This window comes from Xiphophorus hellerii, chromosome 4, assembly GCF_003331165.1.
Source record: "Xiphophorus hellerii strain 12219 chromosome 4, Xiphophorus_hellerii-4.1, whole genome shotgun sequence".
Lineage (NCBI taxonomy): Eukaryota > Metazoa > Chordata > Actinopteri > Cyprinodontiformes > Poeciliidae > Xiphophorus > Xiphophorus hellerii.
Window position 1 is genome coordinate 232,610 of NC_045675.1, and position 24,589 is coordinate 257,198.

General features: G+C 48.0%; 3 protein-coding genes across 5 annotated transcripts; 2 read left to right on the plus strand and 1 right to left on the minus strand.

Moving 5' to 3' along the window:
- Positions 1–4,195: 4,195 nt before the first annotated feature.
- Positions 4,196–11,801, plus strand: idh3a (isocitrate dehydrogenase (NAD(+)) 3 catalytic subunit alpha). 2 transcript variants are annotated; one of them, XM_032559831.1, is made up of 12 exons: positions 4,196–4,312; positions 6,023–6,082; positions 6,489–6,572; positions 6,645–6,759; positions 8,228–8,415; positions 8,816–8,949; positions 9,031–9,133; positions 9,209–9,273; positions 9,348–9,432; positions 10,926–11,078; positions 11,198–11,323; positions 11,359–11,801. In XM_032559831.1, exons 1-11 carry the CDS (start codon positions 4,283–4,285, stop codon positions 11,279–11,281), a joined length of 1,101 nt encoding a protein of 366 aa, XP_032415722.1. In that variant the 5' UTR covers positions 4,196–4,282; the 3' UTR covers positions 11,282–11,323; positions 11,359–11,801. The 2 variants fall into 2 exon arrangements, with proteins under 2 accessions (XP_032415722.1, XP_032415721.1); XM_032559830.1 differs by having other exon boundaries at positions 11,198–11,801.
- A 4,080-nt stretch (positions 11,802–15,881) lies between these two features.
- cog8 (component of oligomeric golgi complex 8) lies at positions 15,882–18,744 on the plus strand. Its single transcript, XM_032559827.1, has 5 exons — positions 15,882–16,302; positions 16,620–16,827; positions 16,896–17,702; positions 18,107–18,275; positions 18,365–18,744. The coding sequence occupies exons 1-5, from the start codon at positions 15,983–15,985 to the stop codon at positions 18,592–18,594; spliced, it is 1,734 nt and encodes a 577-aa protein (XP_032415718.1). The 5' UTR covers positions 15,882–15,982; the 3' UTR covers positions 18,595–18,744.
- A 58-nt stretch (positions 18,745–18,802) lies between these two features.
- Positions 18,803–24,589, minus strand: nob1 (NIN1 (RPN12) binding protein 1 homolog). 2 transcript variants are annotated; one of them, XM_032559828.1, is made up of 10 exons: positions 23,089–24,589; positions 22,656–22,788; positions 20,918–21,051; positions 20,778–20,849; positions 20,579–20,713; positions 20,383–20,508; positions 20,100–20,306; positions 19,934–20,031; positions 19,709–19,853; positions 18,803–19,295 (listed from the first exon to the last, which is right to left on the minus strand). In XM_032559828.1, exons 1-10 carry the CDS (start codon positions 23,155–23,157, stop codon positions 19,026–19,028), a joined length of 1,389 nt encoding a protein of 462 aa, XP_032415719.1. In that variant the 5' UTR covers positions 23,158–24,589; the 3' UTR covers positions 18,803–19,025. The 2 variants fall into 2 exon arrangements, with proteins under 2 accessions (XP_032415719.1, XP_032415720.1); XM_032559829.1 differs by having other exon boundaries at positions 19,180–19,295; positions 19,670–19,853; positions 23,089–24,588.

The following is a 24,589-nucleotide window of genomic DNA, read 5'->3' on the forward strand; positions in this document are numbered from 1 at the left end:
AAGAGTTTTCAATGGCGGCAACGCCGTTCGTATACGTTTGCCTCTACATTCCACATATTTTGACCGAGCTGCATCAAACTTGGCCTGAGTGATCCTGGAGGCTTGCCCGTCGATCCTACGTCATCACATTGTGACGTCATCTAAGCCCCGCCCCCTCGGAACCGGAAGTGCCGTTTTTTTCCTTGGAAAGCTCTGTTTATGGCTCTCTTGACCTAATCAAGATGATTCGGATGATAAACTCTGTCAATGCTCACTGCTGGCTGAACCGTGTGGGCGTGGCCAAATGGCGAATATCAGTCCCTCGCCATATACATACGTTTGGCTCTTATTCACACATGGATCATCCGATTGGCGCCAAACTGGATATGTATGACCTTTGTTCTGCTCTAAAGAGCCCAACGGGTTTGAGATGTAATTTGGGGAAAATGCGCGACAGCTTCTGCAGCGGCTAGCGGGCGGCAGTGCTGGAAACTGCGGCAGAGCTTCTGCGGTGGGGAGCGGGCTGCGGCTCTGGAAAACGCGCGAGAGCTTCTGCGGTGGCCGGAACCCCCGCGGTGGCCAATAGGCCGGAGCGGCGCTTGCTGCGAGGGCCGCCCGAGGCTGCTTGCAGCTTTAATTATTATTATTATTACGATTCTGCCCCCCCAAAGAGGCGCCTTTTTGGGGGCTTTATCATATTCAAAAACTCACCAAACTTGGCGGTCGCGACTAGAAAAATTCAAAATTTTGAATTTTAAGGTTGTCACAAAAATCGCAAAAAAAATTGCTCAACGGCAGCAACTAGCAATTTTCTGTTGACACAATGGTATGAACGTACTTCATCGTAGAGACATGAAATTTGGTACACTTGTAGAGCTCACCAAAAGACTCAGAACTTACATTTAATGTTATTAGCCAACTATCACAGGAAGTCAGCCATTTTGTCTTGAACGTCCATTTTTTTCCTCGATTTTGACGTTTACAGCCTTCGTATTTGATCGAACTCCTCCTAGGGATTTCGATTGATCGGCTTCAAACTCGGTCAGTCTGATCATAAGGCATGTTTGATTTAAAGTTATCAAATTGGTGAGTTTTGGAGCATGTTGAAGGGGGGTTAGCAGGGGTCAAAGTTCACCTACTCGCCATGAAACACGAAACTCTTATATTTCCTATATAAAAACACATAGAGGGACCAAACTTTCACTGATTGATCGTCATCGGGTGTCCTAAAATACCCTGTGGTGAAATGATGACATCACTTAGGCCACGCCCCCTGAGAACAGGAAGTGTCATGTTTTACTGTGAACGGTCGCTATCTTAGCCCTTTGACCTCATCAACATGAAACTGTGTCCAGAGACAGAAGACATGTTGGTGTGTTGAGCATTCCAACCCCGACCGGCTTTGACATAGCAGGTGGGCGTGGCGGCGTGGCGAAGTGACCTGTAACGCCGTTGCCATACGTTTGGCTCTGAATTCCACAATTTCGGGCCCAGCTGCTCCAAACTCACTAGGATGGATCCTTATCCACCCACCGACAGGAATTCATAACAATATTTGGTGGGCGTGGCCTAATTTATCTATAGCGACCCCTAGAGTATTTTAAATGAACAGCCCCAAGCCATGCTTTAACCTAGAATTACGAAACTTGGTACATATGTGTATCTTGTCAGGACGTACAAAAAAGTCTATTAGAGCTATGGTCGAAACCCAACAGGAAGTCGGCCATTTTGTATTGAACGTCCATTTTGGACCTCGACTTTGACGTTTACAGCCTTTGCATTTGATCGAACTCCTCCTAGGGATTTCGATTGATCGGCTTCAAACTCGGTCAGTCTGATCATAAGGCATGTTTGATTTAAAGTTATCAAATTGGTGACTGCATGAGCTTGTTGAAGGGGGGTTAGCAGGGGTCAAAGTTCACCTACTCGCCATGAAACACGAAACTCTTATATTTCCTATACAAAAACACAGAGAGGGACCAAACTTTCATTGATTGATTGTCATCGGGTGTCCTAAAATACCCTGTGGTGAAATTATTTTTTTAAGTAGGCCACGCCCCCTGAGAACAGGAAGTGTCATGTTTTACTGTGAACGGTCGCTATCTTAGCCCTTTGACCTAATCAACATGAAACTGTGTCCAGAGACAGAAGACATGTTGGTGTGTTGTGGATTCAAGCCCTGACCGGCTGCGATGAAGCAGCTGGGTGTGGCGGCGTGGCGAAGTGAACTGTAACGCCGATGCCATACGTTTGCTTCTAGATTCCACATGTTTCGACCGAGCTGCACCAAACTTGGCCTGACTCATCCTGGTGTGATACCTGACAATGCTATGTCATCATATTATGACGTCATCTAAGCCCCGCCCCCTTAGAATGAATTAGAGAGATCTTCTGTGTAATTACATAATAAACAGTCCATGTTCGTTGTTTGTAGGGCAATGCTGCCCTCTGCTGCCCACTGAAATAGTTTCATTATTTCAGTAATTCGACACCAGAGGGCAGCATTGCCCTACGGAATGAAAGTTCAATGTTGTAATGGAGGAAAAAATTAAATAATTTGTAATTCTAACACAAAAATTCACAGAGACACCAAACGTTCAGTGATTGATCATAATCGAGTGTCCAATAATATCCAATGGTCAAATGATGACATCACTTAGGCCACGCCCCCTGAGAACAGGAAGTGTCATGTTTTACTGTGAACGGTCGCTATCTTAGCCCTTTGACCTAATCAACATGAAACTGTGTCCAGACACAGAAGACATGTTGGTGTGTTGAGGATTCCAACCCCGACCGACTTTGAGATAGCAGCTGGGCGTGGCGGCGTGGCGAAGTGACCTGTAACGCCGATGCCATACGTTTGCTTCTAGATTCCACATGTTTCGACCGAGCTGCACCAAACTTGGCTTGAGTGATCCTGGAGGCTTGCCCGTCAATCCTACGTCATCACATTATGACGTCATCTAAGCCCCGCCCCCTCGGAACCGGAAGTGCCTTTTTTTCCTTGGAAAGCTCTGTTTATGGCTCTCTTGACCTAATCAAGGTGATTCTGTGTTGGATGACAGATAGGAAGTTGGTCTCGCTTGCTTTAAAGCGCCAAGAGTTTTCAATGGCGGCAACGCCGTTCGTATACGTTTGCCTCTACATTCCACATATTTTGACCGAGCTGCACCAAATTTGGCATGAGTGTTCCTGGTGGGATGCCGGACGATCGTACGTCATCATATTATGACGTCATCTAAGCCCCGCCCCCTCAGAACAGGAAGTGCCGTTTTTTTCCTTTCAAAGCTCTGTTTATGGCTCTCTTGACCTAATCAAGATGATTCGGATGATAAACTCTGTCAATGCTCGCTGCTGGCTGAACCGTGTGGGCGTGGCCAAATGGCGAATATCAGTCCCTCGCCATATGCATACGTTTGGCTCTTATTCACGCATGGATCATCCGATTGGCGCCAAACTGGATATGCATGACCTTTGTTCACCTCTAAAGAGCCCAACTAGGTTGAAATGTAATTTGACTCCACTGCGCCCCCTAAGTTAATACATGGGCCGTATCTCCTCGACGCATCGACCGATCTGCACCAGATTTTTCGACAGTCGTCGGGGAGCGCTGCCGAACGCATTCACGCGTGTCGCCTGGTGGACGGGTGTGGAAAATGCGCGACAGCTTCTGCGGTGGCTAGCGGGCGGCGGTGCTGGAAACTGCGGCGGAGCTTCTGCGGTGGGGAGTTGGCTGCGGCTCTGGAAATCGTGCGAGAGCTTCTGCGGTGGCCGGAACCCCCGCGGTGGCCAATAGGCCGGAGCGGCGCTTGCTGCGAGGGCCGCCCGAGGCTGCTTGCAGCTTTAATTTTATTTATTTCAGGCCAACAGCAATATTTAAAAAAAGCAAAACTAATTTGATCTGGTTGTGACCTGTGTTAGGTGTCAAACTCCAGTCCTCAAGGGCCGCTGTCCTGCAGTTTTTAGCTGTGCCACACTAATGACCTCCTCCTGGTGTAGATCAGGTCTCCAGAGCCTTAATGACCTAATTATTGTATTCAGGTGGTGCAGCAGAGGCGCATCTAAAAGTTGCAGGCCTGCGGCCCCTGAGGACTGGAGTCTGACACCCCTGCTGTTCAACATTATAACAGAAACATTATATAGTTGTCAGAAGTAGAAAACTCAAGATGTGAAAGTAGGATAAATGGAAGTGTCCAATTTTAATACAGCAGTGAGGCATCTTTCAGTCATAGGATCTTTGTTCTGTGGCGGGCTGTTCGTAGTGAGACATCTCGCACTCGGAGGATCTCAGGTTATTGTCAGGATGGCGGCAGGCAGCGTGTGGAGGTCACTGGTAAGAGGAAAATGTTGTGGAACTGTTGGAAAGTCTCTACCAGTGGTTCCGCCGTAGCTTGGCGGCGTTCGGCGGGGTTCGGCGGGGCTCTCTGTGGGAACCGAAGCTTCCGGGTTTCTGTTGCGGTTAGATCAGGGGTTTGACTCCACTATTAGCCTGCTAGCTGTTAGCAGCGGTGTTGGCGTCCTTCAGCAGGGAAATCAGATGATGAAGAAATTCCCTCAGCTTCATCCAGAAATCTTCCCTCGTCTGTCTGGAGCGATTAGCCGGCTCATGCTGCTCACTGCTCGGCCAGTTTGTTCCGTTAATCCTCGCAACCACTGGAACCAGAGGCTGGAAGCTAGCCTAGCCTCACCGACACCAGACTCCATTTAAAAGTGACTAATTTAAGATTTCCTTCGAGTTGGACTGAAACCTATACATAAGATTAAAGGGTCAAATGTCAGGAAAAGAAGGTGGGGCGTCTCTGTTAATTTCGGCCAACACTGAACGCATCACTCATTAAAACACGTGTACAGGAAGTGATGTTTAGGTGTAGCAACAGAGCTCCTGTTAGTTTGAACCTTGACCTCTCAGTGAAGGACAGAACTTTAAACCAGGGCCGATCCATCATTGTTTACAAATGTTTTCTCTTGATGCTGGGTTGCCCTCCCCCCACCTGTTGCTGTGCATTTTATGCCAGCTGGCTGAAAGATGGCTACTAGAAGTTTTGCTTCCTTCACAGGCAAATTTGATTGATTGATTGATTGATAAGCAAGCAGCTTTCAGCTCTGCATCACCAGAACCAAACAAGGAGAAGCAGCTTTCAGCATCTATGCACCACAAGTTTTTAAAATGTTTTTATTACAATTCAACATTTTTGGCGCCTGAACCACAAAGTAATAAGATAAATAATTCAACATGTGGCTTTAATATCTCCACATTTTGACTGAGGAATGTTTGATTTATTATTATCTTGTATTATATTATATATAATCCATTCCCTAACATTCTTGTATAATCTGTATATTCTGTATAATCTGTGCATATAGCTCCTGTAGTGGCACTCTGCGTCCCAAAGGTTCGTTGTACCACCTTTGCAGTTTGTCTAACAACCAATATTTGAATCACTCGACTGAAACCAAGTCTTCTTTTATGATGTTTACTTAAAGAACTCCAACTTACAGAAGAAATGAAAGGCTCGGTACAGATCGGTCAAAAAATTGTGTTGCTTCCACCGTATCCAACTGCAATCTGACCTCAAACGTGCACACGGGCAATGTTAATGTTATGCATTACGTAGTGGAAACCAAAATTACTTTTCACAATAAAAGTATCCCTTTATATTAACTAAGTTATACATTCCAGAAAATATACTCATCATGAATTTCTTAAAATTAAATTAAGCATATTTATACATTTTTAATCTAAATTATTATTCTATATGAATTCCCCATTAACTGGCTCTTACAGCTCCCATATTTATATTTATAAACAATATCTATATCTCTTTGCTATAACCCCTTATAGTCCATACATACATAGTCTTGTACATCTGTAAATAAAAATCTATATCTCGTAGAGCACTTCTGGATAGATGCAAACTACATCTCGTTGCTTGTACTTGTGACAGTGCAATGACAATAAAGTTGAATTCTATTCTATTCTATTTATTAACGGCTTTGTGTTTAGTTGTTCAGGTGAAGTAAAGCTGCTTCCTGTCTGCTGCAGGTGAGACAGGTGATGGGCGGAGCCAACAGGAGGCCGGCTGTTTCTTCCTTCTCCAGAGGGGTGAGTGAAACGGGTCTCAGAACTGGGTCCGGACCAGCACCTCCAGTCCCGGTTCCTCTGGTGTTGCTTTAACTTTAGAACCTTGACTGGTCTGACCTCTGACCTCTGACCTGAGCCCAGCCCTGGTCTCTGGTCCTTAGGTAATTCTCTGTCCTACAGAAGTCCAGTTGGTTCTGGACGGTTCTGGATGGTTGTCTTGGACAGGAGCAGCTTCTTAGCTTCCCTGCCTGCGTCCAGCGGTGACCCGGTTCTGATCCGATTCTAGACAGAACCTCTCTGTGCTGTCCTGCTGGAGTCTCCTGATGAAGTTCTGGTCTGCTGGACCGGAACCAGGCTCAGTCTGATCCGGGTCCAGACGGTTCTGAGGCAGTCCAGAGGAACTGATAGCGGTTCTGTTTGGGTCCAGATGCAGACGGTGACTCTGATTCCAGGAGACGGCATCGGCCCAGAGATTTCTGCCGCCGTAGTCAAGATCTTTGACGCCGCTAAGGTGAGTCGGCGCCAGTCCAGAAGTGGGCCTCCGGATCCGGAACAGAGAATTGAACCGAGTTTTCCCCCGCAGGCTCCGGTCCAGTGGGAGGAGAGGAACGTGACGGCCATCAAGGGACCCGGAGGGAAGTGGATGATCCCTGCAGACGCCAAAGAGTCCATGGACCGCAGCAAGATCGGCCTGAAAGGTTCTAATGTCGCTAACGATGAAGCTAACAATGAAGCTAATGCTGCAGCTGAGGCTAACTCTGACCATAACAGTGCCGCTAATGATGAGCTAGCAATGAAGCTAATGCTGCAGCTGAGGCTAACTCTGACCATAACAGTGCCGCTAATGATGAGCTAGCAATGAGTGATGGCAGAGTTACTTTGTAAAAGTAACTTTAATCAGATTACTGATTACTCCTTGAAAAAGTAACTCGGTTAGATTACTGATTACTTGATTTGGAAAGTAACTAAGTTACATTAAAAGTAACTTTTTTAGTTACTTTCAGCAGCTGCTAACAACAACGCTGTGAAAATCAGGTTGATCTTTGCCAATATTTAATTGTAAGTTATTTTACAATAACATCAACAATGTGTCTCCATTGATAAGGTTGAACTGAAGGGGAGATTTTTTAATGGTTACAATAAAAAAACAACTTTAGTAATTTGTGCGTGTTTTTGTTTTCTATTGTCTGGAAAACTATAAATAGGATTTTAAGGCCCCTCCCTGCCCCGTCCTCCAGGTTCTGCGTTACGGCCCTGTGCTTGCTGTCGCAGCGCAACTCAGCTGGCTGCACAGATTTTGACACTTATCTTAATATTAATGATTATAATGGTGTTTAATTGTGCAACTTTACGGACTTGTTCATTGGTGGCTGTTTTCACGTTTATTGCTCTGTTCATATTAGTCTCCATGTTTTCAGTTTCTGGAGCGCAAAGCGAACGTCATTCAGAGGTCATATATTAAGTTGACATTAATAAAGACACGGCGGGTCGGATCATCCGGGAAATGATAGAGTCTGACTGAAACTATCTGGGAGTCAGACAAATTCTGGGGTTTATTATGTGTCTCTGCTTATTTCCAAGCCTAAATAAGTAACTTCATGTTCAAAAATGAGCTCAAAAAACGCAACCAGTGACTCATTAAATTTGCAAGCAACTTCAGAAAAAAAACAATCCCAAAGCTGCTTATAATAATTGGACTTGGCAACAGAAACTGTAAATAGTTCCTGTTTTTCCAGCGACAAAATGCGCGTCTCCCTCCATTGTTTATGTTTCTGTCGCTGCGGATACTGTTGCATAGAAACGGCAGTCGCTCCCCAAGACGCATAGAGGAAATAAAATGAAATTACAAAAGAAAATAGTAACACAGTGATTTGGATAAGTACTTGAAGTCTGACTACTGGATCCGAAACAGCAACACGATCAATTGCTACTGAAAAAAGTGGTCCGCTGCTAGCAATGCAGCTAACGTTGATTCTGCCGCTAACGATGCTGCAGCGAAGTTGCTGCTGTTGCTGCTGTTGCTGTTGTTGCTGCTGTTGCTCCTGTTGCTGCTGTTGCTGCTGTTGCTGCTGTTGCTGCTGTTGCTCCTGTTGCTGCTGTTGCTGCTGTTGCTCCTGTTGCTGCTGTTGCTCCTGTTGCTAACCAATCTGGCCTCTCCTCCTCTAGGTCCTCTGAAGACGCCCATCGCTGCCGGTCATCCGTCCATGAACCTGCTGCTCAGGAAGACCTTTGACCTCTACGCCAATGTGCGTCCCTGCGTCTCCATCGAGGGCTACAGGACGCCGTACACAGACGTGGACCTGGTCACCATCCGGGAGAACACGGAGGGCGAGTACAGCGGCATCGAACACGTGGTGAGTAGTAGGAGGAGTTCTCTGTGTTCCTCCACCTCGGACCTTTGTGGTTTCATGTTGGATTTCTTTTCAACCTCTGGCCCGGTTCTGGTTCCTTTTAGAACCATCTGTCTTTCTGATCCCAGCTCCCACATCCTGATTCTGCCACCACCATGCTTCACTGTGAGCAGGCTAATGTTTATGCTAGATAACCACAGAGAACTCTTCACCCTGAATGCTCCTGCAGAGACTCTGCTGCCCCCTGCTGGTGATAAGCCTGAATATAAACTAAATACTCACAGTATGTTAGCTATCTATTAGCAGAAGCTAATGCTAGAAGGAGGGAAGCCTTCAGTTCCTGCCGGTTCCTCCTCCAGTCCATCAGAACCCTGACCGTGTGGTTCTGGTCCGGTTGTTCCAGATCGTGGACGGCGTCGTTCAGAGCATCAAGCTGATCACGGAGGACGCCAGCAGGCGCATTGCGGAGTACGCCTTCGAGTACGCCCGGAACAACCAGAGGAGCAGCGTAACGGCCGTCCACAAGGCCAACATCATGTGAGGCTGCGGTCCCGGTCGGCTACTCTGCGGTTCTGGAGAACCGGGCCGGACTGATGCGGGTCTGCCGTCTCTCTACAGGCGCATGTCGGACGGGCTGTTCCTCAGGAAGTGCCGGGAGGTGGCGGAGAACTTCAAGGACGTGAAGTTCACAGAGATGTACCTGGACACCGTGTGCCTCAATGTGAGTCCGAACGGAACCGGTTCTGACCCAGATTTGGGAAACGCCCCCCCTTTAACCTGTCCCGTGTTCTTCCAGATGGTTCAGGACCCAACCCAGTTCGATGTCCTGGTCATGCCCAACCTGTATGGAGACATCCTCAGGTCAGTCACACACCGTCGGCCAATCAGAGGCCTGCCGTCTGAGCGCTGACCTCAGGTGACCTTGTGTGTTTCAGTGACCTGTGTGCCGGTCTGATTGGAGGACTGGGAGTCACTCCCAGCGGGAACATCGGCGCCAACGGAGTCGCCATCTTTGAGTCGGTGAGAGCCTCAGAATCATCCAGTCCTGATGGCGGCCTGGTCGGCTGTTCTTGTGGTTCTGGTGTCAGTGACCCGATCCACTGGGTCTGGGTTTAACAAGCACATTTCAAGATCTCACTTCGTAGAAGGTTGTTCAAGATGTCAGTTGGGTCCAGTTTTTTCATTTGATTGAAAAAATCAGTCATTTGAATTTTTCTCTCAGACTGCAACAACTTCCTCCATAATAATAATAATAACAATTCTTATTATTATTATTATCATCCATCCATCCATCCATCTTCTTCCGCTTTATCCGAGGTCGGGTCGCGGGGTCAGCAGCTTCAGAAGGGAGGCCAAGACTTCCCTCCCCGGCCTCTTGTTCCAGCTCCTCCGGGGGAATCCCGAGGCGTTCCCAGGCCAGCAGAGGAACATCGTCCCTCCAGCGTGTCCTGGGTTTTCCCCTCCTCCCGGTGGGACCTGAACTCCTCACCAGGGAGGCGTCCAGGAGGCATCCTGACCAGATGCAGATGATGCTCCTCTCGATGTGAAGGAGCAGCAGCTCTACTCTGAGTTCCTCCGGGATGACTGAGCTTCTCTCTCTAAGGGAGAGCCCAGACACCTTATGGAGAAAACCCATTTCGGCCGCTTGTATCCGCGATCTGGTTCTTTCGGTCATGACCCAAAGCTCATGACCATAGATGAGGGTGGGAACGTAGATCGACCGGTAAATCGAGAGCTTCGCTTTTTGGCTCAGCTCTCTCTTCACCACGACGGACCGGTACAACGCGGCTTGACGGCAGATGCTGCGCCAATCCGCCTGTCGATCTCCCGCTCCCTTCTTCCCTCATTCGTGAACAAGATCCCGAGATACTTGAACTCCTCCACTTGGGGCAGGACACCCCGACCCGGAGAAGGCACTCTGCCCTTTTCCGGCTCAAGACCATGATGGCCTCGGATTTGGAGGCACTGATCCTCATCCCGGCCGCTTCACACTCGGCTGCGAACCGCTCCAGTGAGAGCTGCAGATCATGATCTGATGAAGCCAAAAGGACCACATCATCCGCAAAAAGCAGAGATGAGATCCTAAGGCCACCAAAACGGATCCCCTCAACACCTTGGCTGCGCCTAGAAATTCTGTCCATGAAAGTGATGAACAGAATCGGTGACAAAGGGCAGCCCTGGCGGAGTCCAACCCTCACTGGAAACGAGCCCCACTTACTGCCAGCAATGGGGACCAGGCTCTGACACCGGTCATACAGGGACCTGACAGCCCGTATCAGTATCTCCATGGTCTCTCCAAACTCCTCCCAGGTCCGAGTTTTTGCCTCAGCAACCACCTGAGCCGCTTCGCCCGCCGGTACCCATCAGCTGCTTCTGGAGTCTCACAGGTCAAAAAGGTTCGATAGGAAGGTGTCCACCAACGGGTTAGAGGGTTGCTGCCGTGACAGGCACCGACAACCTTGTGGCCATGGCTCCGATAAGCTGCCACAACCGAACCTGTGTGCGTCCCACAGGTGCACGGAACCGCCCCGGACATCGCGGGCCTGGACCTGGCCAACCCGACCGCCCTGCTGCTCAGTGGCGTCATGATGCTGCGCCACATGGGGCTTCACCAATACGCCGCCAAGATCCAGACGGCGTGCTTTGATACCATCAAGGAGAAGAAGGTGAGGCGGTTCTGATCGGTTCTGCAGCCGCTGGTCATAATGATTTGATGTGCATCAGATTTAATCATGCTAAATGATTGGTGCTGTCGCCGTGGTAACAAGTGCTGCTACTGTTCCAGGTGCTGACCAAGGACTTGGGAGGAAACTCCAAGTGCTCCGAGTTCACCACTGAAATCTGCCGTCGAGTTCAGAACCTGGACTGAAACCAGAGTGCAAAGGGCGGGGCTCCGTGGCCCCTCCTCCTCTCTGAGGGGGCGGGGTTCCGTGGCCCCTCCTCCGAGGGGGCGGGGCTTTGTGTCCAAAACATTCACATCTAGCATGACGCACAAATGAAACCTGACCATGAATGAGACTCAACCAAATATCATCTGATCGATGACATCATCTGATCGATGACATCAGCTCGTCTCTGTTGCTTAGTAACAGTTTTTTAACGTTAGTTCTGCGTCAGCGCAGGTCAAGTGTCTTATTTATTGTTTCTACTTCCTGTTCTGTTCACTTTCTGCCTGCAGAACCACAAATATAAACGGTTCATTAAGAGTCTGGTGTGTTTAATGTCCGTCCTCTTCATCGCTTCCTCTTCCTCCCTGAACAGCCTCAGCTGTGCTCGGTACGGACGGTTCTGATTGGCTGCCTAGAGTCTGGTTAATGCCTTATTTGTAATTAATATAGGAAATTTAACACAAACTGATTATAAGTCAATAAATATTAATGAATGTTTCATCCAGTTATGTATTATTTAGATAATTGATTTATGTGCATTGAATCAATATTTACATATTTATTTCCACTGTTTCTTTTTATCTGAGTGAAAAACGTGAATCATCTTCTGATCCATCTCTGTCCTGGAGCTTCTTACATTTGGAGAGCCAACACAAATAACTACATTCAATCATTAATTAAATGATAACCCTAACCCTACCTCCTCATCTCTAGGGACCAAGTAGCATAATGACGTCACAAGCCCCGCCCCTTGGAGTGTGGCAGCTAAAATTATTTCCTGTTGATGTTGCAGGAACCATGAAATAATTAATTATGCATTTAATTATCTGTCTGCTTCATATTTGGTTATTGTGTCACGTTTTTAACATGCATACAGTTACACTTGACTTGCATTCACTGACATAACTTTGAATTTTAATGATGCTATGACCAGTGGTGGAGAAAATACTCAAAGTATTAAAAGTGAAAGTAGTGGCTGGATGTATCACCTAGTCGCTAATTCAATACCATTCAGTTTACCTACTTAATTTTAATACATTTAATGATAAAACATGTTTTTATTGTGTTTAGATTTAGACTTGTGATTCTGTGCATCAGAATTTCAGGGATGACCTGCTGAGTTAAATGTAAGACAAAATGAGAGAAATTATTAAACCTTTGAAATGTTTCATTTAACATAAAATAAACACATTCAAGAGAAAGTTGTTTCCCTGAAAAATGGACTTTAAACAGACCTAACAAGTGTTGAGCTACTTGGAAACATCCGGTCTCCTGTCCTATCATAGCATGAACTTCACTTTTTGGCTTAAGGCATTTATTTTGAAAGAAATCCAGCAGGAAAAGAAGGTGGGGCGGGAAAACATCCCACTGAGGAAGAGGAGTCAAACTTGGGACAGCTGCACAGTGGTGCTGCAGACCACCTAACCCGAGTCCGAGACCGGCGCCCCGCGCTACATGACACAATAAAATGTGAAATATGATTAAAATGGCTTCTTAAATTGATCTGAAAGATCCACATAAAAACACTTGGAGCTGAAGTAAATAACATCATTATCAATTCAAACTCTTTGTTCTGCTTTGGTTCCATCTTTGTGCCACAATCCGCAGAGGTCTTGTGCCGTCCCTAACAAGATAACGCCCTGGGCGGTTGCCCATATCGCCCATGTCAGAAACCACAACTGTCTGCTGCATTAAACAGCAATTAAGACACCTGATGGTAAACTATGAGCACTGACCAAGGAGCAACAAGCACAAGGCGACCCGACCGTCCTCCCGCTGTAACATCTGCCACCATGACAGGTGAGCATGCTCTGTTGCTCTTCTTGTGTTTTATTTATTCGTGTAACAGAGTTACAAATGTGCTTTATTATTTCTAATTCATGTTCTATCGAGTATTTGTGAATTTTGTCTCATTTAGTTATTTTTCTTTGCTGTTTTGTTATTTCTGCCTTTCGGCACTCTGCCTTGTTTGTGCCTCCTGGGCTCCGGTAGTTCTTCCGGCCCTCGCAGTTTCCCGCCTCCCCTCTTGGTGGCGCTGCTGAGGGCGAGTCAAGGCGAAGTTGCTGCTGCGATTTAATGTTTGTTTTCTGTGTGGAAGTAGTGGTTGTTCATGTCGAGGTCTCTGGCACATTTTGTTAATTATTGTTTGTTGGTGTGGTGTGTAGCAGCTGTGAGCTATTTTCGCCGTTATTGTGGGTTTATTGGCAAAGGTGTAACTTTGTGTAGCAAGTTGGTGGGAACGAACAGGAGCGGAGGGCGGGGGGGGGATCAGGGTGCTGATGCACCACAGTCACTGGAAGGCCTTTTCTTTTCTAGTGCTAAGAATGAAGCCAAAACTTACATGTGAATGCCAGGCAGTCTTATTCAGTAAATTATGATATGATGTGACTTTAATATAGCAAATAATAAAGACTCTAAACCTTTTCTGGGTCTGGTTGGGGCAGTTGGTGAATAGAGTGACCATCAATATTACTGGATTCTATAAAATGTGGCTTAAAGCTGAGATGCTGATGTTTGGATATGTAAAATATATTTTCTCTCCGCTAATAAATCTATAGTTTGGTTTCTGTCAGTTCTAGAAACAAGTGAATTTCTCTTTATAATGGCAAAAAAAATTAATTTTACTTAATAGGAGCCATGATTTAAAATTTAACAAACTTTAGCTCATTATGCTTTATGAAATATTTCATAAAGATCAATCATCCTATTTTTTTTTTTTTTTTTCTCCGAAGAGTTTTTGCGGCGCTAGTGGCTCGTATTTTTTCTACAATAGGCAGACAGGAAGGAGGGTGAAGAGAGGGGGAAGACATGCGGCAAAGGTCGTCAGGACCGGGAGTCGAACCCGCAACGTCCGCGTCGAGGACTAAGGCCTCCAAACGTGGGGCGTGCTAACCCGCTGCGCCACCACAGCACGCCCCTCAATCATCCTATTTGATCTGAATATTGCCACGTTCTACGAACAAATGATGCAATTTGTCCAGGGAAAAATGTAGAAAAACGGGTGATTGTATAATTTTTTTTCTCAGTCTGTCAGCTTTACTTCACTTGTTGCCATGGCGACCAATAAACAACAGCCCCAGGAGCGCAGAGCAAAGATTACGTTCAAGTGCATCAGGAATTAATACTAAAAAACCCCACAAAAACATTTCCCACACAAAAACGTGCGTACAAACACCAAACAGAACATTTTGTCTGTTGCAGATTTATGTTTTTGAATTTCCATTTTGTGATCATTAGGAAGTGATCCTCTGAACACTCGCGGTGGTTGATTAGCTAACTTAAACACCTGCACTTCCTTATTTTTGTGTTAAATGAACAGAAATACTCCGACTGAAGGTGATAAAAGTTAAGCTAGCATAACTAACATACTCTCCACTTTCTTTATATATATATTTTTAATTAAAGCTTTTTACTGACCTGTGAAATGTGATCCCCTTAGACCTTGTTATCTTGCTATCATAGTGCTGACAATATCAAAACTTTGCGTCCTTTTCTCAGGTTCTTTGCTTGATTGTGTCATTTCTCCACCACCGATATTCAGATTCTATGTAAAGCAAATGGTCCAGTCAAACAGTCTGGCTAAATGATTTCCACAAACACATCGGTAGGACGCGTTACGTTCGCTGATTAAATAAATATCAATATATATATTTAAATAGAATAATAATAGCTGTTGCAGAGTACCAGAGCATCACAAGAACAAAGAACGGCTCTCAGTGAGGCTCCAGGCCCGTCGTTAATAGTAAAGAGCCGGTCAGAAGAATCGAAACGTTCATGAATGTCACATCACTGTATTGATAACTTTGGTCACAGCGTTGTCCCATATATGCAACATATCAGTCAACACCTCCGCACAATAATTCAGGGTAGTGAGCAACGACGTTTTTCCATAGCAAATGCAATTTGTCCCTGAAAAGTTAGCTTTGCTAACATCACTTCCACAGAGCTTACCTTTCTTTGAGCTTCTTTTCTAAGTGACAATAAAAGCTAGACGTAGTCCCCACCGTCTGTCACCATATCTGTTGATTTATGTAACGAATTCTGTTATTGATGATTAGACAGAGATCTTCTCCCAGTCAGAGGAAACCACTGCGCATGTCTCGGAGCTCCGCGTGCGAGTGAAAGGAGGAGACGATGGCTAACAGACACGTGTAATTAGTGGGTCACGTTGTTGCAGCGCCACGTTAAGTCCCTGAACTTCACATTTAACGAACAAATCAAAAGCGCGCAATGCGACCTGGATGTAATGAGTAACGCAACAGCTTTATAGAAATGTAGTGAAGTAGAAAATACAGATACTTGCTATAAAATATAGTGAAGTAAAAGTCGAAAGTATCCACAATTAAATGTACTTAAGTACAGATACATGAAAATTGTACTTAAGTACAAGTACATTACTGTAATTGTTCTTTACTGTAGTGTAAAGAACAATTTTCTTCATGGTTTCATTAATGATTGAATTATGTATTTATTCATAAAATTTTGTCCCGTTTGGCCCTCCATACAAAAAACCTAGCTGGCAAAGTCTTTCAGTCCGTCCGCTAGGGGGCGGCGCGGCGCGGCGCATCTTCACCAGCTGTTAAAGCAGAAGAAGCAGGAACAGGAAGTGGTTGTCACCTCCACCTTGAAAGCAAAGCTGAGGCTCGGACCCGGACGGACCCTGCGGTTCCGGCTACAGCATCATGGACGTGGAGGATGAGAGCATCCTGGTGTCCGTCTTCAAGGACAGCTTCCCGGACAGCTGGAGGGACAACCCGGACTTCTCGGCCTACCTGTCCGAGCTCAGCGCCTGCGGCCTGGATAAGCTGGGCCGGGAGCCGGAGCGGCTGGCCGAGGAGCGGAACCAGATCCTGCAGCAGACCCGGGAGCTGGCCTTCTCCAACTACCAGACCTTCATCCGAACCGCGGACTGCACCGAGCACATCTACCGGGACTTCGGCCGGGTGGAGGGCAGCGTGTCCCGGCTGCTGGACAAGCTGCCCCGGTTCGGAGAGAGGTGCAGGTTGGTATCGGTCCGGGTGGAGGCCGATCCACTGTTTGTTATTTTAGACCCAGTCTTGGTTCTGTACATCCTATAATCTGTGAGAACACTAAATATGTTGACCAGGTTTACTGCGGTCCCGTTCCAGAGACGGAACCACTCAACGCCTGAATTTATATCCTCCTTTATGTCCATCGGTGGAAATGGACCGATGGACAATCACCAGGCAGACTGATTTATAAAGTTCAGAATGACCTGGATCTGAAACATCCAGGTGATCCGAGGGGCAGCAGCGCTTCCGGGTTAGGAACCTTCCAGACTGACCAGTGTTTCCTCAGGACTTTCATGACGGAAGCGGAGGAGATCGCTGTCAGCCGGCGGATGAACAGCCTGACTCTGAACCGGCACACGGAGATCCTGGAGATCCTGGAGATCCCGCAGCTGATGGACACCTGCGTCCGCAACGGCTACTACGAGGAGGCGCTGGAGCTGGCCGCCTACGTCCGCCGGCTGGAGAGGAAGCACGCCGCACTACCTGTGATCCAGGTGAGAGTGGGCTGTGGACGGCAGGCCTGCTGGAGGCCAGCAGCTTGATGTTACGGTGTCTCCTGCAGGACATCGTGTGGGACGTGCGGCAGGCGGCGCAGCTGATGCTCAACCAGTTGCTGCAGCAGCTGCGCTCTAACGCCCAGCTGCCCGTGTGCCTGCGCGTGATTGGCTACCTTCGGCGGATGGACGTGTTCACAGAGGCGGAGCTCCGAGTGAAGTTCCTGCAGGCGCGCGGCGGCTGGCTGAGCTCCGTGCTGGACGCCGTCCCCGATGACGATCCTTATGTTCACATCACCAAGACGGTGGAGGCGTGCCGGGTCCACCTGTTCGACATCATCACACAGTACCGCGCCATCTTCTCTGACGACGACCCGCTGGCGGGTCCCCCGGGCGAGGCGGCCATCTTCCACGGCTGGGTGGCGCAGAGGGTGGCGGAGTTCCTGGTGACGCTGCAGAGGGACCTGAGGCGCGGCGTGGGCCCCCGGCTGGACTCGCTGCTGGGCCAGTGCATGTACTTCGGCCTGTCCTTCAGCAGGGTGGGGGCCGACTTCCGGGGCCAGCTAGCGCCGCTGTTCCAGCAGGTGGCGCTGGAGGCCTTCCAGGCGGCGCTGCAAGAGGCTGCGGACCGCTTCCAGGAGGACATGAACCGCTACACGCTGGTGGCCCTGCCAGTGGCGCTGGGGGGCGCACTGGCCCCTGCGGCCCCCGGCGTACAGCCTGGTACCCTGCAGCCCCCCACCGCCCTGCTGGACTTCCAGCCGCTGGCCTGCTTCCTCAACCACGTCTTGAGCGCCTTCAACGACCTGCGGCTCTGCTGCCCCCTGGGGGCGGCCCAGGACGTCAGCCGTAGCCTGGAAGACGTCCTGAGGACGGTGAGTTGGACTGGAGCCACGCCCCCTTCACACACAACAAGCCACGCCCCTTCCAAAATCAGAATTAGATTTTTAAAAATTACATAAATAAATGATACGTTAATACAGCTGAAAATGATTAATAATTTCCCACTAGATAATCAAAGTTCTTTCATCTTTTAATGCCATATTTCCATAAAGAAATAAAGCTTTCTATTTTTACTGCCAGTTTTGGCAGGATGGGTCCTCCATACATTTTGTGACTTTTTGATTTTTCTCTGCTGCTGAATGAAACTTGGCTTCTGAGCCGCAGAGCAAATCATCGCCGCCCCGGTCCGTGTTTTGATTAAAGATCAAAGCATTGAATCAGCTGCTGTCTGTTTGCTTTGGTTCTGGTCCTGGTTCTGACCCGTCTCCTCCTGCAGGTGACCCGTGTCATTGTGGCGTTCCACCGGGCTGAGCAGTCGGCCTTCAGCAGCAGAGAGGAGGATTTGTTCGTCCAGTTCTGCTCGTCATTCGCTGACGACCTTTTGCCCTTCCTTAGCCGCTGCCTGCAGGTTCTGTTCCCTCCGGCCCAGTTGGCGCTGGTTCTGGGTGAGCGAGCGGCCCGCAGCGTACCTGTATACAGTGAGAACCTGGAGGAAGTGTTGTGGGTTCTGATCCAGGCGTCTGTCTCTTCCCAGGTGTTCCTGCATCTCAGCTGCACAGGTACGGCGGTCTGGGCCGCATCGACGTCTCTGCCATCCTGCAGCCGCTGGACTTCATTCTCCCTCAGAAGGAACCAGAACCAGAACCGCTGCTACCGGAGGCCGACATCCTGGCCGAGCAGGGCTCGCTCACTCAGCCGAAACCAGAACCTTCTCAGCCGGGCCGCACAGAGACCGCAGCAGAACTGGAGGCTGACACAGAGTGACGGGCCAGAACCAGAACCTCGGCAGGGTTCTGATGGACTTGCAGAATCATTGTGGGTGATGGGATCTTGAAGTGCAGCTTGTACCCAACCGTCAGAACTGAACTTTCTGGGTCTGCAGAGTTTTCTTGTTCATTAAAACCTCAGTTGTAAGTCTTGTTGTGTTTTACAAACACTGCCACCCGGTGGCCAAACAGCAGAACTACACAGAAGCATTCAAACTAAATTTAATAGTAATAATAAAAATAACGAAGCATTTATTTAGCCAGGAGGTTCTGATCCAAGAACTGAAACGGGTTCTAGAAAAGTCCTACAAGTGAACCCAGATGTTCAAGTTTAGTTCAGAGTTTTGAAAATATGAGCAGAACGCAAAGAGAGAAATTCATTTTCATGATCTGAAACCAAAGTCCAGAACTGAGCTGGACCTGGTTCCATCACTTCTTCTTGAGGAACTTCCTGCGGGCGGAGTTGGGGTTGGCCCGCCTGCGGCCGGCGCCGCTCTGCCCGTCACGGATTTGCAGGTTGGCGGCGCGGCTGTAGACGTCGTTCTGGCAGAACGGCGACGCTCCGGCCACGTAGTCCGGGTCGAACACGTCCGTCTTCTGCCGGGCCTTCCTGGAGAGCCGCTGCTGCGGGAAGCGCTGGTCCTCCACCAGGTGGGGGTCGGCGGCGTGCTTCCCGCCGCGAGGCAGCGGCAGCGAGTACTGTGGACAGGACGCACAATCAGGGTTAGAGTGCCTTCCTGTCTGAGGAAAGTTCTACCAGAACCAGCTGTGGAACCACACCTGGACCTCCTGAAGGAACAACACTCCCACAGGAAGTGTCCAACGTTCCCAACCAGCTGGTTCAGTCTTCCAGAACCACTGGTTTGAATCAGCTGGCAGAACTGTGGGGTACTGGTCCAGATGGCTCTGTTTTAGCCTCTGTGGTTCTGGTTCTGGTTCAAGTAGTTTAACAGCTTCAACTGGACTCCTAATTTAACCTTTAACCCTTCAATCCAGCAGGAACATTGCCTGGCAGCCTTAGGCCCCAAACCGGTTCTGAGAACAGCAGAACCTGCAGGTTGAGTTTGACCCACCTGGAGGTTCTACAGGGGTTAAAGGTCAAAGCGTCTCACCCTGGTTCCTCGGGGGTTCATGACCTTGGGGTTCTTGGAGAAGTGCATCTGGATGCTGCCGTCATCGCCAACGGTAACCGCCAGCTTCTTCAGGGTCTGGTTGCCGCAGTGAGGGCAGAACGCTTTGCTCATGTTGCTGGTCGTCCTGGAAACCAAACCGGAAAACGAACCGGGTCAGGCGGGCGGGCACACACGTGGCCCGCAGGCGGTTCTGCGACTGCTTACCTGAAGCAGGCGTGGCACCGCAGGATGTAGCTGCGGGCGCGGCGAATCACCAGGCCGCCGACGGACAGAACATGGAGGCCCATCTGGATCAGAACGTTCTGGAGACAGAGACGGGTCAGACGCCGGACCGAGCAGAACCGACCGAGCAGAACTGAAAGAGACTCACCTGCATGGCGAAGTCGGTGGTCAGGCACCCCACTCTGACATCAGCTGCCTCCGTCCAATCAGACGACTCCATCTTCACCTGCCTGATGTTGCTGGGAGTGATCCAGCCATCATCATCATCATCATCATCATCGTCGTCTGATTGGTCCTCTGCCAGCCCAGGCTCCGCCCTCCTCTCCTCCACCTGGGTCGAGGCTCCGCCCACATCCTGTAAACTAACAGGTTAGTGGCTGCCTCTCGGAGGAATCGGGCCCAGCAGAACCGGGTCACTGATGAAGACTCACCACGAGGGCCAGCAGGTCCTGGTCCACGCTGGGAACCGGGTCTCTCCAGAACCGGAAGCTGCTGAAGTCTTCGTCTGTCTCTGAGGATGCCGGGATGTCTGGCTGCTGATCCGGGTCGGCCGGATCCTGACGAAACAGAACCAGAACCGGTTAGCACCAGAGGTCCAGCGGATCTGTCTGCAGAACCGCCACCCACCAGCAGGTCCAGCAGGTCTCCCTGGAGGCTCGGCAATGGCTGCCTCCAGAACTGGAAGCTGTTGAACTGGTCCGGGTCTGTCTGAGTGGATGGTTCCGACCGAGTGTGTCTGGCATTCGTAGTGTCCACAGTCCTCTGAAGAGACAGAAACAAAACTCAGATTTCCAGAACCAGGACCAGAACCGGCCTTGGTCCGTACCCTGGAGGGAAGATGGAAGCCCGCAATGTGGACCGGAGCCTCTGGGTGGCGCTGTGTGCTTTGGATGGTCACCTGGAACAGAAGAACAGGTCAGAGATCTGGGCGGGTTCTGCTGATTCTAAGGGGAACTGGGCCAGTACCTTCAGGTCCGGTTCCGCCTTGAGGTTCTGCGACCCGACGTGCTCCAGCTGCAGCTGGTAGGTCAGAGCCAGAACCTTGATGTCGGTGGCGGACAGGCTGGGGTAGTCGCCAGTCTTCTTGGAGAACTCTGTCACTGAAACCGGGTCAGAACTTCACCAGAAGTTCCAGACCAGAACTCTGAAACTTTACCAGAACTTCACTCGGGTTCTATTAGTGACACAGTTTGACCAGCCTGACAGGTTCTGCTTTAGATAACAGGGTTTCCACTGGTATTTAGAAAAAAGTTCCATGACCTTCTGTATAATTTTCCATGACCCACATACAACAGTAGAGAAAAGTATATGACTGAAAGACCGAACCCCACCAAGCTGAACTATCCACTTTACTCCTAACTCCAGTGCGCTTTGCGTGAATTAGGGAACTTCCGCCGCAAACCGGAACCGCCATTTGTTTACATGTTAGCAACTTGCTAACCGGCTTCTGTAAGAGGTTTCAGGCTATAAAATATGTGGGAACACCAGCTAGCTTAAATGTGGCAATATTGTTAAACCGCTACCTGCAGTTAGCAGTAGAATATAGTAAAGAAATGGCCACAAATGTCCCGCACTAGCATAGTTAGCTACTTCACTGTGTTACCTAGGTGAGTCCAGAACAGGCTGGTGTCTATTTCGGCTGTGGAGAGAATATTTCGGCAAAACAAGGAGGAGGCAGATGAAAGCTTGTTGAACTTTATTCCTCTTCTTGGCAAAAACGGACAACAACAACCACTCCACAGCTCAAGTCTCTAACAGCTAACACACGCCGCTCTTCTTCTCCGTGCTCCTACTCATTGCTCTCTACCGCCCCCCCTAGGGAGAGGCTGGGCCTGTAACAACCGACTCAGTTGCTTCGCATGTAGATGCGGGTTTTTTCCGTTGCGTTTTGTCCACACAATGAAACGAGCACACATAAAGCACTTTGGGTTCTCTTTTCAAGTTCAGATTTTTTTTTTTTTGCCAAATTTCTTTTGTATCCTATCGCTTATCACAGAAACACTGCCTTTTTGTTTCGGGAGCTGTTTCAAGAAAGTGTTATTGTGGCTTATTCTAGCCACAAACTAATCTTGGTTTGATTATTACAGAACAGCCGCGATTAGTGGCTACCGAGCTCCGCAAGGGCATCTTAAGGCGCTTTTCCCTGGCAAGTCGCTTTGTATTACAGGTTCATGTGTGATTCGGTTCAGTTCTAGTCCAGTGGGCAGATTCTCCATATTGAGGTCTGAAGCGCAGCAGCTGCGGTCATTTCTCCGAAAGAGAGGAGCTGCTAGTATCGCTGCTAATTAAAGTGTAATTCCGACCCAAACCTTTACGCTGTTCCTGATCGTCTGCACTGAGCAGCTCTCTGCTAGCAGACCGCATGTAAGTCTACTATTTCTACTTATTATTATTCAAAAACTGAAAAGACATATGTAACGTCTATCATGAATATAGATTAGCAAAAACCCTACAAATTACTGTGAAATACTGCTACTTCCGGTGGTCACCGGAAGTAAGACCCATAATCGTTTCCACAGTAAGTCTCCCAGGAATAAGGTGGATAGCGAGCATGTAAAAGTGTAGTGCAGGAAACATAAATGACAAAAATTTGAAAATGAATCATTATTTCCAGGGTCCACCATGTTTATACTTCTGGTACTTAGTCGGGTTTTAAGGTCCGGTTCGGACGTGTTTTGAGTGCCGTAGAAGTTCGGGTGTGTACCGGTTCTGATGTGCTCCGGGTTCGGCTCTCTGAAGGTCAGCTGGTACGGCAGGACGGCCAGACTCCTCCGGGTGGTTCTATCCCGGATCTCGTCCAGAACCTCCCGCAGGGTGTAGATGTTCTGGCCAAACTCCTGCAGCGGAAACCAGCACGTCATCAGGTCTTACGTCACAGTTAAAGCCACTCATGTTGCCGTGGTAACACGGCCTGATCTCAGAGCACCTGGTACCAGAACCCGTACCCAGCTCTGGTACGGGAACAGAGCTGGGACTCGTTAGATCCTAACGCCGTAAAGCTGTTGGTCCGGAGCCAGAACCAGCTTCAGGCTCAGCGGGTCGAGGCCAGATTCGGTCCGCTCAGCAGCGTCTGCTCCGCGGCCGGAGCTCCACCACCAGCGGCCCACTGACCACCTGTCCTCCCCTGACGGACTCACCTGCAGCTGGGCTTGCTTTAAAAACGCTCCAGCGTCCGCGACAACATGCTCCACCAGGGTCGGCGCCATCTTGGTTTGGGGAGCAGCAGATGCAGTGGCCAATCAGAGGCGAGGAAACAGCGATCTTCTTCTTCTTCTTCTTGTTGTTTTATGGCGGTTGGCAAACAACTTACAGGTGCATTACCGCCACCTTCCAGGTTGGAGTATGGACCACACGCTTATATCCTCCCCATAATATCCGTCCTTCTTAGAAATCTAAAAAATACTCTCAAATATTACATCTCCTGATGATTTCTGAAATATTTCTTCTAAATCTAATTTACAATTATTCAACTCATTAACCAACATCTCTCTCTCCCTTACATACTTATTGCATTCTAAAAATACATGCTGTATTGTTTCCATCTCTCCATAATATTTACAACAACCTGTACTGTGTTTATTAATTAACTTAAGAGTACTATTTAACCTTGTGTGCCCAAATCTGATTCTGGAAATAATATCTTCTTCCCTTCTATTCCTATTACCTTTTCTATACCCCCCAACTCTTTTTTGAATTTTATAATAAAATCTCCCTTTTTCTCCTCTATCCCACTGTTCTTGCCATTTTCCCTTCATGTACTCCTTAACAACACTTTTTATCTCATTCCTACTTATTTTAATATTTAACTCAACAATTTCCTTATTAGAGGCTCTCTTAGCAAAACTATCCGCCAATTCATTTCCTACCACACTGATGTGAGCAGGAATCCAAATTAATTTAATCTGAGATCCTTTCGTCTTAACCCTGAAAATTATCTGAACTATATCCTCTATAATATCTTACCTAACTTCCAATTTCATTCCTTGTATATTAATTAATGCACTACTAGAATCTGAATAAATTACAAACTTTCCTCTTCCTATTCCCTCTATCCATTCTAAGGCTATTAAAATTGCCATTAATTCGCCTGTATACACTGTTAGTTTATCACTAATTCTTTTATTTTCCATAACTTCAAATCTGGAGCAATAAACGCTATCCCTACTTGATTATTTGACATTTTTGAAGCGTCTGTATATACTTGGATATATTTTGAATATTCTTTATTAATATAACTTTCCACTTCATTCTTTTCCATCTCTCTTCCCTTTTCCAATAATTTTAAGTCAACTTCAGCCTGCTCTAATATGGTGGGATGGCAGGAGAGACAACTACCGAACTAATTTGAACTTTATCAATCCCAATTTATTTTATTTTATTTAAAATTACCCATCCAAAACTATTCGTATTCTTCTTTTCCTTTTCCTGACAAGGTTTTAGCGTTAAATATGGAGGATAATTTTTGCTATGACCTTTAATATTCGCCCAATATATTACTGCTATTTGTTCTCTTCTAATCTTCAGTGGCATCTCAACCTGTAGAGCCGAGACTGGAGTTGTTTTCATCGCTCCGCAGCATAATCTTAACGCTTGATATTGTATTTTGTCTATCTTTTCTAATAACTTACTTGAAGCTGA

Bases quoted from the DNA above. Each gene is read 5' to 3' on its own strand.
- idh3a (XM_032559830.1), top strand. From the start codon at position 4,283: ATGGCGGCAGGCAGCGTGTGGAGGTCACTG. The intron at 4,313-6,022 runs GTAAGAGGAAAA...TGTCTGCTGCAG, and splicing joins GCAGCGTGTGGAGGTCACTG to GTGAGACAGGTGATGGGCGG. The intron at 6,760-8,227 runs GTTCTAATGTCG...CTCCTCCTCTAG, and splicing joins CAGCAAGATCGGCCTGAAAG to GTCCTCTGAAGACGCCCATC.
- cog8 (XM_032559827.1), top strand. From the start codon at position 15,983: ATGGACGTGGAGGATGAGAGCATCCTGGTGTCCGTCTTCAAGGACAGC. The intron at 16,303-16,619 runs GTTGGTATCGGT...GTGTTTCCTCAG, and splicing joins CGGTTCGGAGAGAGGTGCAG to GACTTTCATGACGGAAGCGG. The intron at 17,703-18,106 runs GTGAGTTGGACT...CTCCTCCTGCAG, and splicing joins TGGAAGACGTCCTGAGGACG to GTGACCCGTGTCATTGTGGC.
- nob1 (XM_032559828.1), bottom strand. From the start codon at position 23,157: ATGGCGCCGACCCTGGTGGAGCATGTTGTCGCGGACGCTGGAGCGTTT. The intron at 20,307-20,382 runs GTGAGTCTTCAT...GTTAGTTTACAG, and splicing joins AGGACCTGCTGGCCCTCGTG to GATGTGGGCGGAGCCTCGAC. The intron at 19,296-19,708 runs GTGAGACGCTTT...TCCTGTCCACAG, and splicing joins TGAACCCCCGAGGAACCAGG to TACTCGCTGCCGCTGCCTCG.